Source organism: Callionymus lyra, unplaced genomic scaffold (assembly GCF_982586985.1).
Source record: "Callionymus lyra unplaced genomic scaffold, fCalLyr1.hap1.1 HAP1_SCAFFOLD_25, whole genome shotgun sequence".
Taxonomy (NCBI): domain Eukaryota; kingdom Metazoa; phylum Chordata; class Actinopteri; order Syngnathiformes; family Callionymidae; genus Callionymus; species Callionymus lyra.
This window is the reverse complement of record NW_028258542.1, coordinates 319,374-337,846: the sequence shown is the minus strand read 5'-3', so window position 1 is coordinate 337,846 and position 18,473 is coordinate 319,374. Positions and strand designations below refer to the sequence as shown.

Genomic DNA, 18,473 nt, shown 5'->3' with positions numbered 1-18,473 from the left:
TTGTGATGTGTAGTTATGCGTTTGTGTGCATGTCATTGGTGTGTGTGCGCATGTGTCAGTGTGTGTCTGCGTGTGCGTGCGTGTGTGTGTTTTATGTGTGCATGTCACCGTGTGTGTGCGTGTGTCAGTGCATGTCTGTGTGTGCATGCGTGTGTTTTGTGTGCGTCCGCGTTTGTTTTATGTGTGCGTGCGTGCGTGTGTTTTATGTGTGCATGTCACATGAAACAAATGCGCGCACGCACACATAAAACAAATGCGCGCATGCACACATAAAACAAATGCGCGCATGCACACATAAAGCAAATGCGCGCATGCACACATAAAACAAATGCGCGCACGTCACATAAAACAAATGCGCCTACGCACACATAAAACAAATGCGCGCACGCACATATTAAAGAAATGCGCACGCGCACACAAAACAAATGCGCAAGAGCACACAAAACAAATGCGCGCGCACAGATAAAACAAATGCACACGCACACAACACACGCACGCACACATTAAACAAATGCGCACACCCACATTAAACAAACGCGCACGCACACATAAAACACACGCATGCATACACAGACATGCACTGACAAACGCACACACACACGGTGACATGCAAACATAAAACACACGCACGCACGCACACATAAAACAAACGCGGGTTTTATAGGTTTGTTTGTGATGTGTAGTTATGCGTTTGTGTGCATGTCATTGGTGTGTGTGCGCATGTGTCAGTGTGTGTCTGCGTGTGCGTGCGTGTGTGTGTTTTATGTGTGCATGTCACCGTGTGTGTGCGTGTGTCAGTGCATGTCTGTGTGTGCATGCGTGTGTTTTGTGTGCGTCCGCGTTTGTTTTATGTGTGCGTGCGTGCGTGTGTTTTATGTGTGCATGTCACATGAAACAAATGCGCGCACGCACACATAAAACAAATGCGCGCATGCACACATAAAACAAATGCGCGCATGCACACATAAAACAAATGCGCGCATGCACACATAAAGCAAATGCGCGCACGTCACATAAAACAAATGCGCGCACGCACACATAAAACAAATGCGCGCACGCACATATTAAAGAAATGCGCACGCGCACACAAAACAAATGCGCAAGAGCACACAAAACAAATGCGCGCGCACAGATAAAACAAATGCACACGCACACAACACACGCACGCACACATTAAACAAATGCGCACACCCACATAAAACAAACGCGCACGCACACATAAAACACACGCATGCATACACAGACATGCACTGACAAACGCACACACACACGGTGACATGCAAACATAAAACACACGCACGCACGCACACATAAAACAAACGCGGATTTTATAGGTTTGTTTGTGATCTGTAGTTATGCGTTTGTGTGCATGTCATTGGTGTGTGTGCGCATGTGTCAGTGTGTGTCTGCGTGTGCGTGCGTGTGTGTGTTTTATGTGTGCATGTCACCGTGTGTGTGCGTGTGTCAGTGCATGTCTGTGTGTGCATGCGTGTGTGTGTTTTATGTGTGCATGTCACCGTGTGTGTGCGTGTGTCAGTGCATGTCTGTGTGTGCATGCGTGTGTTTTGTGTGCGTCCGCGTTTGTTTTATGTGTGCGTGCGTGCGTGTGTTTTATGTGTGCATGTCACATGAAACAAATGCGCGCACGCACACATAAAACAAATGCGCGCATGCACACATAAAACAAATGCGCGCATGCACACATAAAACAAATGCGCGCGCGCGCACACAAAACACACGGATGCACACACAGACATGCACTGACACACGCACACACACACGGTGACATGCACACATAAAACAAACGCGGACGCACACAAAACAATGTGCGTCAATGCTTGCGCGTGTCAACACACAACACACGCACGCACACATTAAACAAATGCGCACACCCACATTAAACAAACGCGCACGCACACATAAAACACACGCATGCATACACAGACATGCACTGACAAACGCACACACACACGGTGACATGCAAACATAAAACACACGCACGCACGCACACATAATGCGTGTGTTTTGTGTGCGTCCGCGTTTGTTTTATGTGTGCGTGCGTGCGTGTGTTTAATGTGTGCATGTCACATGAAACAAATGCGCGCACGCACACATAAAACAAATGCGCGCATGCACACATAAAACAAATGCGCGCATGCACACATAAAACAAATGCGCATGCACACATAAAACAAATGCGCGCATGCACACATAAAACAAATGCGCGCATGCACACATAAAGCAAATGCGCGCATGCACACATAAAACAAATGCGCGCACGTCACATAAAACAAATGCGCGCACGCACACATAAAACAAATGCGCGCACGCACATATTAAAGAAATGCGCACGCGCACACAAAACAAATGCGCAAGAGCACACAAAACAAATGCGCGCGCACAGATAAAACAAATGCACACGCACACAACACACGCACGCACACATTAAACAAATGCGCACACCCACATAAAACAAACGCGCACGCACACATAAAACACACGCATGCATACACAGACATGCACTGACAAACGCACACACACACGGTGACATGCAAACATAAAACACACGCACGCACGCACACATAAAACAAACGCGGATTTTATAGGTTTGTTTGTGATCTGTAATTATGCGTTTGTGTGCATGTCATTGGTGTGTGTGCGCATGTGTCAGTGTGTGTCTGCGTGTGCGTGCGTGTGTGTGTTTTATGTGTGCATGTCACCGTGTGTGTGCGTGTGTCAGTGCATGTCTGTGTGTGCATGCGTGTGTGTGTTTTATGTGTGCATGTCACCGTGTGTGTGCGTGTGTCAGTGCATGTCTGTGTGTGCATGCGTGTGTTTTGTGTGCGTCCGCGTTTGTTTTATGTGTGCGTGCGTGCGTGTGTTTTATGTGTGCATGTCACATGAAACAAATGCGCGCACGCACACATAAAACAAATGCGCGCATGCACACATAAAACAAATGCGCGCGCGCGCACACAAAACACACGGATGCACACACAGACATGCACTGACACACGCACACACACACGGTGACATGCACACATAAAACAAACGCGGACGCACACAAAACAATGTGCGTCAATGCTTGCGCGTGTCAACACACAACACACGCACGCACACATTAAACAAATGCGCACACCCACATTAAACAAACGCGCACGCACACATAAAACACACGCATGCATACACAGACATGCACTGACAAACGCACACACACACGGTGACATGCAAACATAAAACACACGCACGCACGCACACATAATGCGTGTGTTTTGTGTGCGTCCGCGTTTGTTTTATGTGTGCGTGCGTGCGTGTGTTTAATGTGTGCATGTCACATGAAACAAATGCGCGCACGCACACATAAAACAAATGCGCGCATGCACACATAAAACAAATGCGCGCATGCACACATAAAACAAATGCGCATGCACACATAAAACAAATGCGCGCATGCACACATAAAACAAATGCGCGCATGCACACATAAAACAAATGCGCGCATGCACACATAAAACAAATGCGCGCATGCACACATAAAGCAAATGCGCGCATGCACACATAAAACAAATGCGCGCACGTCACATAAAACAAATGCGCGCACGCACACATAAAACAAATGCGCGCACGCACATATTAAAGAAATGCGCACGCGCACACAAAACAAATGCGCAAGAGCACACAAAACAAATGCGCGCGCACAGATAAAACAAATGCACACGCACACAACACACGCACGCACACATTAAACAAATGCGCACACCCACATTAAACAAACGCGCACGCACACATAAAACACACGCATGCATACACAGACATGCACTGACAAACGCACACACACACGGTGACATGCAAACATAAAACACACGCACGCACGCACACATAAAACAAACGCGGGTTTTATAGGTTTGTTTGTGATGTGTAGTTATGCGTTTGTGTGCATGTCATTGGTGTGTGTGCGCATGTGTCAGTGTGTGTCTGCGTGTGCGTGCGTGTGTGTGTTTTATGTGTGCATGTCACCGTGTGTGTGCGTGTGTCAGTGCATGTCTGTGTGTGCATGCGTGTGTTTTGTGTGCGTCCGCGTTTGTTTTATGTGTGCGTGCGTGCGTGTGTTTTATGTGTGCATGTCACATGAAACAAATGCGCGCACGCACACATAAAACAAATGCGCGCATGCACACATAAAACAAATGCGCGCATGCACACATAAAACAAATGCGCGCATGCACACATAAAGCAAATGCGCGCATGCACACATAAAACAAATGCGCGCACGTCACATAAAACAAATGCGCGCACGCACACATAAAACAAATGCGCGCACGCACATATTAAAGAAATGCGCACGCGCACACAAAACAAATGCGCAAGAGCACACAAAACAAATGCGCGCGCACAGATAAAACAAATGCACACGCACACAACACACGCACGCACACATTAAACAAATGCGCACACCCACATAAAACAAACGCGCACGCACACATAAAACACACGCATGCATACACAGACATGCACTGACAAACGCACACACACACGGTGACATGCAAACATAAAACACACGCACGCACGCACACATAAAACAAACGCGGATTTTATAGGTTTGTTTGTGATCTGTAGTTATGCGTTTGTGTGCATGTCATTGGTGTGTGTGCGCATGTGTCAGTGTGTGTCTGCGTGTGCGTGCGTGTGTGTGTTTTATGTGTGCATGTCACCGTGTGTGTGCGTGTGTCAGTGCATGTCTGTGTGTGCATGCGTGTGTGTGTTTTATGTGTGCATGTCACCGTGTGTGTGCGTGTGTCAGTGCATGTCTGTGTGTGCATGCGTGTGTTTTGTGTGCGTCCGCGTTTGTTTTATGTGTGCGTGCGTGCGTGTGTTTTATGTGTGCATGTCACATGAAACAAATGCGCGCACGCACACATAAAACAAATGCGCGCATGCACACATAAAACAAATGCGCGCATGCACACATAAAACAAATGCGCGCGCGCGCACACAAAACACACGGATGCACACACAGACATGCACTGACACACGCACACACACACGGTGACATGCACACGTAAAACAAACGCGGACGCACACAAAACAAACGCGCACGCACACATAAAACACACGCATGCATACATAGACATGCACTGACAAACGCACACACACACGGTGACATGCAAACATAAAACACACGCACGCACGAACACATAAAACAAACCCGGATTTTTTTTAGAATAGAATAGAATAGAAAAGCTTTATTCATCCCCAGAGGGGAAACACACTTTCACAACAGCGCAGATTAAAAAAAATATATATAGGTTTGTTTGTGATGTGTAGTTATGCGTTTGTGTGCATGTCACTGGTGTGTGTGCGCAAGTGTCAGTGTGTGTCTGCGTGTGCGTGCGTGTGTGTGTTTTATGTGTGCATGTCACCGTGTGTGTGTGCGTGTGTCAGTGCATGTCTGTGTGTGCATGCGTGTGTTTAATGTGTGCGTGCGCGTTTGTTTTGTGTGCGTCCGCGTTTGTTTTATGTGTGCGTGCGTGCGTGTGTTTATGTGTGCATGTCACCGTGTGTGTGGGCGTGTGTCAGTGCATGTCTGTGTGTGCATGCGTGTGTTTTAGGTGTGCGTGCGCGTTTCTTTGATGTGTGCGTCCGCGTTTGTTTTATGTGTGCGTGCGTGCGTGTGTTTTATGTGTGCATGTCACCGTGTGTGTGTGCGTTTGTCAGTGCATGTCCGTGTACGCATGCGTGTGTTTTATGTGTGCGTGCGCGTTTGTTTTGTGTGGGTGTGCGCATTTGTTTAATGTGTGCGTTCGTGCACAGTAAATTTCCAAGTGTCAAAAAGGAAGTGTTAATGTATTTTAACTATTTCATAGACTGGTTTAACTCTTCCAGATGTAACACAACAACAACAGGTGTAAAACGTGGCTCCTCCCCCTGCAGTGCTGTTGTCAATATCCAGAGTTAAAACCCAGGTGTTATTTATTCAGTGTAAAAAGTGAATGAACACTGTCAAGGGTCAATTTAACAATATTCAGTGTTAATATCTTAATATGCTCCGCCCATTTCAAATGATCCAGAAGTTTCTAGAGTAATTGGACCTCATGGACCACCGCCATGTTTCCATTGGTAAAGACTGTGGTAAGTCTCTCCATCTGCTGACTTATATTTAAATGAATTAAACGATTTATACAATTGTATTCACCGTGACTGTACTACCATTCGCTTTTTAGACTTCTAATGTAGATGAATTGCTATGTGGTTCACCAACATTAAGTTACATTCTATTACTTGTAATGCGGTACAGTTAACCTGCGCAGTGAACACCACGTGTAGACACTTGTAACCAATACCACTATGGATTATTGTGTATATTCGGTTTATGGTGCTCGCTCAAAACAACAGATGTATATGCTGTCTGTACATGCGCGCGCCAGTAAGTACGGTAGTTCATTCCCGCGCCACTCCCCCTCTGTCAGGCTTTAGTTTTTAGTAATGTAACCCAGCCGTTTATTTGTCGTTTTATGTTTCAATTATTTTCACTGGAAGTATATAATTAAACCCAGTTGTTATTTTCGTGTTTTATGTTTTATTACTTTTCAATGCATGTATCGCATCAAGACACTGTCGCTTTAAGACGGCCATTGTTTTTTACCTGCGTTCCACGGATGAGACGCGTGGTGTTCAGATGCTTCAGCGGCTCAGAGACTGAGACACGTGTAAGTAAGTAAGTAAGTAAGTAATATTTATTTATATAGCGCTTTTCGAGACCAGGGTCACAAAGCGCTTTAACAATCAAAAACAATACTCAAAACAGTACATACTTCAAAGATCAAGACAACACCGAGAACAACAAGTTCGAGAAATTCAAGGAAAAGCCTGAACAAATAGAAACGTCTTAAGATGTTTCTTAAAGGAGTCAGTAGACTCCATCAAGCGCAAAGAGAGAGGAAGATTGTTCCAAAGCTTAGGAGCAACAGCCTGAAAAGATTTCTCTCCTCTGGTCCTGAGCCGTGTGCGTGGAACCATCAGTAGATTCTGATCCACAGACCTCAGAGACCGAGCTGGGGTGTAAGGCTGGATCAGATCAGTGATGTAAGGAGGAGCCTGACCATGAATAGCTCTGAAAGTAAGAACCAGAATTTTAAAGTTGATCCTGAAAGAAACTGGAAGCCAGTGAAGAGTTTTAAGGATCGGAGAAATGTGAGTTCTCCTACTTGAGCGGGTCAGAATTCTCGCTGCAGAGTTCTGAATCAACTGCAGACGAGACAGCTCCTTCTTGTTAAGACATGAAAACAAACCGTTACAATAGTCCAGACGAGAAGAAACAAACGCATGGATTACAAGCTCCAGATCATGTTGTGACAACATTTTCCTAAGTTTAGAGATTTTTCTCAGTTGAAGGAAACAGTTTCTGGTCAGTTTTCTGCAGTGTTGAACAAGAGACATGTCTTTATCAAATACAACACCCAGGTTTCTCAGGCTCAGTTTGACAGACTGACCTAAGTCACCCAAGTACTGACTCAACCATGGAATCTTATCATCAGGAGCAATCACCAGAGTTTCAGTTTTGTCCACATTAAGCTGTAAAGTGTGCCAACGCTCCTGCAATTTTACTGAATACACTCGCTTATCACTCCTAGGTGAGCCTAAACAATACGTTTATATTATTGTTTATATTGCTGTGTGTAAATGAATGTTGTGTCGAAGCAGCTATTTAAGTTTTTGTGTGAAACTTGAAGCATTGTTTTATAACTTTATTCAAGTGTATATTTTCGATAGTATTTTATATTGTACTGTTTCACTTTGTTTTGAAAGTAAGTTGCACTTTATATTTTGTTATCGCGTGGTGTTCAGATGCTTCAGCGGCTCAGAGTTCACCGCATCTGTTATTTAACACGCCGATTAAACGTTCGTGCTGTTGTATGGTTAACAAGCGTTGAATGTGTTGAAGGTGCCGTAGCTAAGAATCTTGAATATTAATAAAATAAATCGCCTACCATGACCCACCAATATAGCAAACTTTTTATTGGAATATAAATATATTTTCGTCCTTCAAAATAACAAACAAAATACGTGTGTGAGTTACATTATAATTAAAAAAGCTAAGTTTTAGCGAACTAGCTCTCGTGTTAACGCACCACAGAAAGTTACATTACACGCAATGAAACATTATTTCTGAGTCTTAAAGCAATAATGATATCTTACCTCAATAGACGAGTGACGCGCACCTGATTCCGTCAAGTTATGCACAAACGTGAGGATAAAATGCGATCGATCTTTGTCAACAAGTGTGACGTCATCATCCGGAAGTTGCGTATGCGGCAATTTGAAAACTTTTTAGCTGACGCTAAATTTAAACTAAACTTAACTCGGTCTTTATACAAGCACGCATCTACTATTGTATTCATGGCGCTTTTAAACAAACAAGCACAATATCTCATTGTATTCCTGTGGTGTGACGTCACCGCTGCAGGCTCAGTTGATTAGCATGTGTGACGTCACCCCTGCAGACTCGCGATTAATGTTGACAAACGTCACGTAGACGCTCATAATCGCAGCTAAATAAAAAGAAAACATATGTCCATAAACGCAATCTCAATGAAAGCTTCTATTTTCATAGAAAAGCGCACCGGATTATAAAGAGGATCAAGCGAAATAGCACAGACTTTATTTTACTCATAAATAAAACAATGTCAACATTATGGAGTTGAAACACCTAAAAATATACAATATAGTCACTTTTACAGGACCTTTTAAGCATGTTTTAATCCGCGAGAGCTTCTTGACTTCCGCGATGCGTAAACAATCCAAGCTCCAAAAAATTAAAATTAAGCATTTTTACCGATTTATATTCACTCTGTACCTCCTTAAAGTGGTTTGAGGTCGTTAAGCACAATCAGGATTAGAATCACACTGTTGACATTAAACATTTCAAATGAGCTTCATAGTTGTAGAATTACGGTAGCCAAATGAAACAGCGACACGTCACGTTACCAAGGCAACGAAGAGATGGGCGACGCGTCAAATGTAACCCGGGTCGTTTGAATCCGACGTCGGGGGGTGCTCTGTATAATACTGGGTGACCCGTGCGTGTCAATGCGTGCGCGCGTGTCAATGTGCGTCAATACGTGTGTGTCAATGTGCGTCAATGTGCGTCAATACGTGTGTGTGTGTCAATGTGCGTCAATGCGTGCGGGTGTGTCAATGCGTATAGACGTGTGTTTATATGTGTGTACATATATGTGTGTATGTGTATAGACGTGTGTGTGTATATATGTGTGTGTATGTGTATAGACGTGTGTGTATATATATGTGTGTATGTGTATAGACGTGTGTGTGTGTATATATGTGTGTGTATAGACGTGTGTGTATATATATGTGTGTATGTGTATAGACGTGTGTGTATATGTGTGTATGTGTATAGACGTGTGTGTGTGTGTGTGTGTATATATATATACGTGTGTGTGTTTATATATGTGTGTATGTGTATAGACGTGTGTGTGTATATATATGTGTGTATATGTGTGTATGTGTATAGACGTGTGTGTGTGTATATGTGTGTATGTGTATAGACGTGTGTGTATATATATGTGTGTATATGTGTGTATGTGTATAGACGTGTGTGTATATATATGTGTGTATGTGTATAGACGTGTGTGTGTATATGTACTGCCCTCCTTGCAAGGGTATGCAAATCGACAGTTCGCCCACTCCTCCCTGACAACACGACTCTGGAGACCTTCTCTTGTTCCACAGGTTTAATACTGTCAAAGAAGTGTGAAACTAAAACATACAAAAAAGGACAAATCAATTGATGTGTTCTCAACACGTAAATAAACAAATCATTAATCATGAACTGACTGATTTAACACAAGTGTTTAGGCTAAATGGCGAATTTGCATTCCTATGTAGAACCTATGGCTGTTTGCAATAAACACATAAACTTAACAATCAAGTTCCTAAACTTCTAAATTATGACAAAATGATGTTACACAATAACATAAAAAACATTACATACCAACGATGCTTCAACAAACCAAGGATGCTTGCAGATCGCAGCAAATTATTACTCATTTCACACCATGAGAATTTGTGGTACAAACGGTTTTACTTCCTGGTTGAGGTCACATGGCTCACTGGAGAGCTCGGTTCTCTTAAAGAGACACTCACACTATTATCACTATGCTAAACAGAACACTCCCCGTCTGGCGTAATTACACGCCACACAATGCACTTAGAACAGTCCTTAACTGTGTGGAGGGAGAAGAAGCACTATTTCTGAGATAGGCCTAAGGAAAAGTGAAGAACCTCCTTCTTTGTACACCTTAACCTCGACCTTTCGGACCTTTCCGTCCTTGCTTGGGAAAGCCTGTGTTATTAGTCCAAGAGGCCATTCGTTCCTTGGAGTTTGAACGTTCTTCAGGAGTACGACACTGCCGGCTTCAATGTTGGGTTGAGTTGACAGCCACTTCCTGCGTGGTTGCAGTGTTGGAAGGAACTGTTTCCGCCATCTGTCCCAGAAGGTGTTCGACAGGTGTTGCACCTGGCGCCACTGGCGCTTGAAGAGGTCTGCAGCTCCGAACTCTCCAGCAGGTGCTGGAACAATGTTCACCTTGTGAGTGAGCAGCGCAGCAGGTGTCAAGATGAAAGAGTCGTCAGGGTCAGTCGTCACAGGAACCAGCGGCCTGGCATTGATGATCGCTGCAACTTCGGCCATGAATGTTGTCAGGACTTCATGTGTGAGCTTGTCTTTCATTTGAGCAAACATTGAGTCAAGGATTCTTCTCGCCAGCCCAATCATCCTCTCCCATGTTCCACCGAAATGGGAGGCGTGAGGAGGATTGAAGGTCCACGAGCAACCTCGATCTGACAGGTGAGTTGTGACTGTGGCGCTGTCAATGTTGGAAGGTATTGCAAGTTCTTTGCAAGCCCCGATGAAGTTGGTCCCTCTGTCCGAGTAGAGGTGTTTGACTGGCCCACGAACAGAGATGAAACGCCTAAGGGCATTGATGAAGGTGGATGATTCGAGAGACTCGATGACTTCGATGTGTACTGCTCTCACACTCATACACGTGAAAATCACAGCCCAGCGTTTACTATGTGAAAGCCCACCTCTGGTTCGTCGTGAGCAGATGGTCCAAGGGCCGAACACGTCTAGTCCAACATGTGTGAAAGGAGGGTCTGTAGAAAGACGAGCCGCTGGGAGGTTAGCCATTTTCTGGACACCAAGGGGAGCTCTAAGTCGTCGACAGGTAACACACTGGTGGATAATACTGCTCACTCTTCTCTTCCCACCAACTATCCAAAAGCCAGCGGTCCGAACTGCACCTTCTGTAAATAGCCGGCCCTGGTGGTGTACCTGTTGGTGGCAGTGTCGGATGATCAATGTGGTGATGTGATGAGTTCCCGGCATGACCACAGGAGTTTTCTCACACTGACTTAGGTTGGAGCTGTGAAGGCGACCGCCAACCTTTAGCAGACCATCGTCGTCTATGAAGGGATCAAGGTTACTCAAGGGACTGTTCCGTGGGATCTTCCTTTGTTCCTGAATGCACTTGATCTCTTGTCCATATGACTCCTCTTGTACTGTTTGAAGGATGATGGTTGAGGCCCGATTTCTTTCCTCAATGCTGATGTCCGACTTACAGTGATGCCAGCCTTTGCAGGGGGTGTTTCTCACTGAACTGGAGTGAAAAAGGCGAGCGATGTGCACAAGACGAGCCACTGCCCTGGTGAGTGACTTCCAACAGGAAAACTTGGCAAACCGTTGGGAATCCAGACGGTCGGAAGATGTCGTAGTACTCAGGGTGGAGGCTAGAGGCCGTATGTCTGGGTCTGAACTTGGCTCAATCAGCTCGTAACTGCTCTCGGAGGCTGCAGGGTCGGGTATGTAGAGAAACTTGGGTCCGACGAGCCAGTTGGTGTGAGCAAGTTGACCTGCAACAACGGAGCGGGTTGCGTGATCTGCCGGGTTCTGGTCTGTCGGCACAAAGTTCCACTGATTAGGGTTGGACGACCTTCTGATCCGCAGCACTCTGTTACTGACATAGACGTAGAAGCGCCTGGTTTCGTTATGGATGTAGCCCAGGACAACTTTACTGTCTGTATAGTAAGACATGTCATTGAGTTGAAGGTCAAGTTCTGTAGACACCAGGTCGGCTAGCTCTACAGCGAGCACTGCTGCACAGAGTTCCAATCTGGGGATTGTATGCTCAGGACGTGGTGCTAGCTTGGCTTTCCCCATGACAAATCCGACTTGCTTGTTGCCCACAGCATCCGTTACCTTCAAATATGCCACTGCAGCGATAGCTTTAGTTGATGCATCACAGAACACACAGATCTCTCTTCTGTCAGCGGCTGCAGGTGACATTTTGGTGTAGGATCTGGGAATTGGCAGATGGCAGAGTTCGTTCAATGAAGCTCTCCATGTCGTCCAAGCTTCCTCCTTTTCGCGTGGCAAGTGTGCATCCCAGTCTCCACTCTCCGCTGTGAGCTCTCGTAGGATCGCCTTGCCTTGAATAGTGACTGGAAATGCGAAGCCAAGAGGATCATAGAGGCTATTGATAGTAGATAAGACACCTCGGCGGGTGTAGGGCTTTATCTCTTCGGAGACGCTAAAGTGGAAACAGTCTGTGTGAAGGTTCCAGCCGAGCCCTAGACTGCGTTGCATTGGAAGCTGTTCGTCGTCAAGGTCAAGATCTTTCAAATCGCTTGCTCGATCAGAAGATGGAAAGGCTTCCATAACCGCCTTGTCGTTTGCTGCGATCTTGTGCAGTCTTAGGTTGGACTTGGAGAGTGCATCCTGAGTTCTTTTCAGCAGACTGATGGCAGCCTCGGCTGTAGGTAGGGACTTCAGCCCGTCGTCTACATAAAAGTCACGCATCACAAAGCGTTGAACATCAGGGTCGACATGGAGCTTGCTTCCTTGAACAGACTGTTGGAGGCCGTGTATTGCCACTGCAGGGGATGGGCTATTGCCAAAGACGTGGACCCTCATGCGATAATCGACGATGCTTTTGGAGAGGTCGTTGTCTTGAAACCAAAGGAAGCGTAAGAAGTTTCTGTCTTCTTCTCTCACAAGGAAACAGTAAAACATCTGTTCAATGTCCGCTGTAAAGGCAACTGCTTCCTTTCTGAAGCGGATGAGTACACCAAGGAGAGTGTTATTCAAGTCGGGTCCCGTTAAAAGCACATCATTGAGGGATATGCCGTTGAATTGGGCGCTTGAATCAAACACAACTCGGATTTGCTTAGGCTTCCTCGGATGGTAGACACCAAATGTGGGTAGATACCACCGTTCTTCATCTTCACTGAGGAGAGGAGCTACTTCTGCATGGCCGTTCTTGAACATCTTGTCCATGAAGCTGAGGAAGTGCTCTCTCATTTCGGGCTTCTTGTCGAAGTTGCGCCTGAGAGATGTGAGGCGCTTCAGCGCTTGAGGTCTGTTGTTCGGGAGCCGTTGGCGTGGACACTTAAAGGGCAATGGGGCTACCCAACTGCTGTTTGAGTCCTTGCACAGTCCTCCCTGCATTATTTTCATGAAGTAGGCATCCTGGATCGAGGGGGCTACTTGGTTGTCGTCTTTGGTTCTCGTGAACACGGTGCAAGCTAGGTGGTCGTTCTCACACACAGACAACTCATCTATGCGTGTTGAAGGGTGCTCGCTGACTTGGAGTCCGCTGTATTTCTCCCTGACATGGAAGACATTTGGACAGAGTTGGAAGAGTGTAGGGCGTCCAAGATCAGTGGCGCTGGTGAAAAATGTGGCAACCGTTGGTGGTGTGTGGACGTTGCCTAGACACACGTTGCCGACTATCACCCACCCCAAGTCCAGCTTCTGTGCATAGGGTGAGTTGTGAGTGCCATTCACCTGTTTTCTGACCTTGTGAACACGGAGTATGTCGCGACCCAAGAGCAACATGATTGGAGCCGCCGAGTCGACCTCTGGAATGAGTTTCGCCACCGACCTGAGATGAGGATGGTGAAGTGCTACAGTGGGGGTTGGAATTTCCTCTCGGTTGTTCGGGATGTCATTACATTCAATGAGGCTTGGTAATGGGATGCAAACACTTCCGTCGAGAGATTCCACCTCGTAGCCTGTCGCTCTCCTCCCAGCCACTTGTTTTACTCCAGCACACGTTCTCAAAGTATACGGGGCACTTCGACTTGTGTCGCTGAAGATTTCAAAAAATTGGGATCGAACCAATGATCGGTTGCTTTGTTCGTCTAAGATGGCATATACTTTCCTAGCCATGTCTCTACAGCCAGATGGATAAACTTTCACGAGGCATATTTTGGAGCATGACCTCTCAGCAAGATCTCCACCACAGACCTGAGTACACTGGGTGCTGACATGCGATTGAGATGAGGCATCCTCCCCGCCGTGCTCTGATGTGGGGTCGACCTCCACTGTCCAAGGTGCTGGCCCAGGGTGGAGCACTGTAGGATGCCTTTCGCTGCTGCATTCGGTACACTGTACTTTGGCTGTGCAGTCCCTTGCGATGTGCGATGTAGAGGAGCAGCATTTAAAGCAGACGCGATTCTCTTTGAGGAAGCTTTTACGATCTTCAATGGACTTCTCCCTGAATGCTCGACATTTGCGTAAGGGATGTGGCTTTTTGTGCAGTGGACAAAGCGCGTTGCAGTCGTCGGTCTGTGAGGGGAAATCGTTTGCTTCTAATGCTGTTTTGGAGAACACTTCAGTTTTGTGCACTGAAATGTCTCTGTGCTTGTTAGGCTTCCAAGCCGTCCTCTCGGCCCTCAAACCACTCTCTTGGTTGTTGAAGTTGAAACTTGGATCGTTCCGGACGTTTGCTTCCCGGCTGATGAAATCCACGAAGACGCTGAATGGTGGAAAGGAAACTTCGTGCTTGCGCTTGTATGATGCACCAACTGACGCCCACTTTTCCTGCAGGTTGAAAGGAAGCTTCCGCACAATTGGGTTGACCCCTCTCGCTGTGTCAAAGAAGGTAAGACCAGGTAAGTCTCCTTCATCTTTAGCCGCAAGGAGTTCACTCAGTAGATCGCTTAGCTTCAGCAGTTTTGAATAGTCTTGACTTGTTATTTTGGGAAAAGTTTCAATTCTTCTGAAGAGGGCATCCTCAATAACTTCAGAGGAGCCATAGGTCTGGTCAAGCCTGTTCCATACCATGTCCAGTCCTGCATCAGGGCGATTTATGTGGATTGCTCTGATTTGCTCCACATGTTCGGCTGAATCATCGCCTAGCCACTTCAGCAGAAGATCCATCTCTTCACTGGACGTCAGATGTAAGCCATGGATTGCAGACTGAAATGACCGTTTCCAGGCCCTGTAATTCTGTGGTTTGTCGTTAAACTTGAGTAAGCCTGTAGTTACAAGCTCTCGTCTAGCCAGATATCTCACAAAGTCACTTGTATTTGGATTGTCGAATTTTGGATTTGAATATGCTGCATTAAGGGAATGACCATTTTCCAATGACCAGGTGCGGCCATGCCCAAATTGAACTCTGTTGCTATGAGTGTGCTCTTTCGTGAATGTATGGGACTGCTGAGACATCTGGTGATGGAGCTTTGGTGCACTACTGCCCTGGAATGGTGTGAAGGGCTTGGCTTCAGGTTTAAGATATGTAGTTGGATTGCTAGCACTAGCCTCAGGCTTTGGCGGTAGGCTGTTTTGTTGTGTTGCTGCACCACAGCGTTGGTCTTGGCTGATGACGTATTCTTTGGTGCGCTCAATGGGTTCTAAAGGAGGCATTTCCCAGAGCTGGTTGTTATTTGTGTCTTTTTGCAAATCAGCGGCTGCTTCGAGTGCTTCAGCTTCAGCCACTGCTGCAGCTGTTTCCTTTTTGATGTTGAGTATTGAAAGTGATGCTTCCAATTTGGCTTGTTCTAGCTTTAACGTAGCCTCCTCTTCAGCGAATGCGAGGCGTGCTTTGGCTGCTTCTGCTTTTGCCCGTGCTTTAGCAGCAGCAGATTCTGTTGTTGATGATCTTGATCGCACTGAAGTGCATGACGCTCGAGACCGTGTCTCCCATGTCACTGCTTCATCCGTCATTGTAACTGTCAATTATGATGAATTAGAACAATACTTGTTGTGTTGATCGCCCACTGGCTGCGTGTGACGATGTCTGTTCAGCTCCTCCTGCTCACACTGCGATGCCTTGATTGTTGAGAAGCCGTTGTTTCACTGTACTGCCCTCCTTGCAAGGGTATGCAAATCGACAGTTCGCCCACTCCTCCCTGACAACACGACTCTGGAGACCTTCTCTTGTTCCACAGGTTTAATACTGTCAAAGAAGTGTGAAACTAAAACATACAAAAAAGGACAAATCAATTGATGTGTTCTCAACACGTAAATAAACAAATCATTAATCATGAACTGACTGATTTAACACAAGTGTTTAGGCTAAATGGCGAATTTGCATTCCTATGTAGAACCTATGGCTGTTTGCAATAAACACATAAACTTAACAATCAAGTTCCTAAACTTCTAAATTATGACAAAATGATGTTACACAATAACATAAAAAACATTACATACCAACGATGCTTCAACAAACCAAGGATGCTTGCAGATCGCAGCAAATTATTACTCATTTCACACCATGAGAATTTGTGGTACAAACGGTTTTACTTCCTGGTTGAGGTCACATGGCTCACTGGAGAGCTCGGTTCTCTTAAAGAGACACTCACACTATTATCACTATGCTAAACAGAACAGTATATGTATATGTGTGTATGTGTATAGACGTGTGTGTGTGTGTGTGTGTGTGTGTATATACTGTATATATATTGTAACGATCCTGTTTGTTCTGTTCATTAATGTTGCGGGCACTTTAAGAAGGTGAGTCTGTGCGCATGCGCAGTTGTTGTTAGAGAGATTTCGCGTTCAACTAGTGGTGTGAAGAACGAGCGGCGTTGGTTGTGGCCGAAACAATAACCTCTCTGTGAGTACAGCGAACAAAGAAACAATATCTGTGCAAGACAACCGTCTGGTCATGTGTGGAGGACCAAACGTTACATTGGTGTCAGAAGCGACTTTTTCGGACCTGCTCCTGAGGCGAAGCTAACGGTTATTAGCAACGAACTTTGCTAACGAACGTCCCCGGTATGTACGGGAAAGTGAAGAGCGAAAGTGAGGAGATGGACGTTGGTGCGAGACGACGGGACCATGCTCAACAGTTAAGAGACGCTGTGTTACAACTCTCAGAAGAAGAATGTGCGTCAATGCGTGCGCCAATGTGCAGCAACTGGGCTTCATCAAGTATCAAACAGATCACACATCACACCTACCATGATTTTGTTCAATGAGATGAAAACTTATTTGATGTTCAATCCAGTGTTCAGGTTGACTTCAGTGCTTATGTTTTAGTAGAAGTGAAGCTGTGGTGCTTTAGTTTAATACATGGACACAGCACTAAACTTTGTTGTTGGTTGTTAGTTGTTTTTTTAGATTTTGGGATCAACCGTCACTTTTTAGTAATGGGAGAATTATTTCTCTGCACTGTGCGAGTCGTCCCAGAGCCATTGTTCAGCCTGAAGCCAATACGTTTTTAGGTTGAAAAGTTTGCCCCCCTGAAAAAATGTAATGCCCCCCCTTAAATGTTTTTCTGCAGCCGGGTCTGTCAGTGTTATACTAGATCCACTCAGTATAAACTGTTGTCAACATTGAAGTCAAATCATCTCCAGAAATGATACTTTGTGATGAAGTCTTAATGTTAAAAGAGACAAATGTAATAATATCTTTAATGAATCAATTCATGTACATTTATATCAAACCTGCTATTCCCTGCATGATGGGATCAGAAACACTAGAATTCTACTTTCTCGGGACGTTTTAGATTTACAACGACGACATCATTAAAAGTGTGAACTGCAGTCACACTGCAAGTTTATGTCCATAATCCTTAGATATTCTCTCCAAATGAGAACAATTTAACAGAAGAGTTTAACATTACCTTGGCTGTAGTCATGCTCTGTAGACAGAAGCTTCACCTGCACAGGTGATCTCATTAGCTCGTCCTGTCTCTCCACCTGCACGCAAAGCAACTTGTACTCTCTGCTGCCCTCTAGTGTTGCTAAAACGATTTATTATGTCCAATAAACAAACCTACAGAAAGACTTAACAGTGTGGGTCTTTCTTTTTATTTCAAGGGTCCCCATTTTATCTCAAACATCAATATAGCTAATATTTAACACTAATTGGTAAATATCAAACATGTATGCTTCATTACAGTTGAAACAATTGTTCTCTGGTAACAAATATTTATCATTAAACATGTGTGTTCATGTATGATCCATGGCACTCATCATGATGGACAAATATGATGGAAAAACATTCTATTAGTGTCAGTACAGTACACGAGGTTGGAAATCAACCACGCATTTGCGCATGCGTTGTCCACCTACAAGGAGGTTTATAACGGTCAGACGCGGAAGAATCTACGAAACTATCACTGATAGATTCTCAAAAATCATCTGATATTAAATGATCTTTTCTCTCA

The 18,473-nt window shown here is 45.2% G+C and overlaps 1 protein-coding gene across 2 annotated transcripts; it reads right to left on the bottom strand.

The window, feature by feature from the left end:
• Window positions 1-9,731: 9,731 nt before the first annotated feature.
• On the bottom strand, window positions 9,732-16,650 carry LOC148058781 (uncharacterized). 2 transcript variants are annotated; one of them, XR_015709524.1, is made up of 2 exons: window positions 10,010-16,650; window positions 9,732-9,774 (listed from the first exon to the last, which is right to left on the bottom strand). XR_015709524.1 is itself a non-coding variant. In XM_087782507.1 (2 exons), exon 2 carries the CDS (start codon window positions 16,022-16,024, stop codon window positions 10,238-10,240), a length of 5,787 nt encoding a protein of 1,928 aa, XP_087638633.1. In that variant the 5' UTR covers window positions 16,025-16,275; window positions 16,511-16,650; the 3' UTR covers window positions 9,732-10,237. The 2 variants fall into 2 exon arrangements, 1 of the variants encoding a protein (XP_087638633.1); XM_087782507.1 differs by having other exon boundaries at window positions 9,732-16,275; window positions 16,511-16,650.
• Between the last annotated feature and the right edge of the window lie 1,823 nt (window positions 16,651-18,473).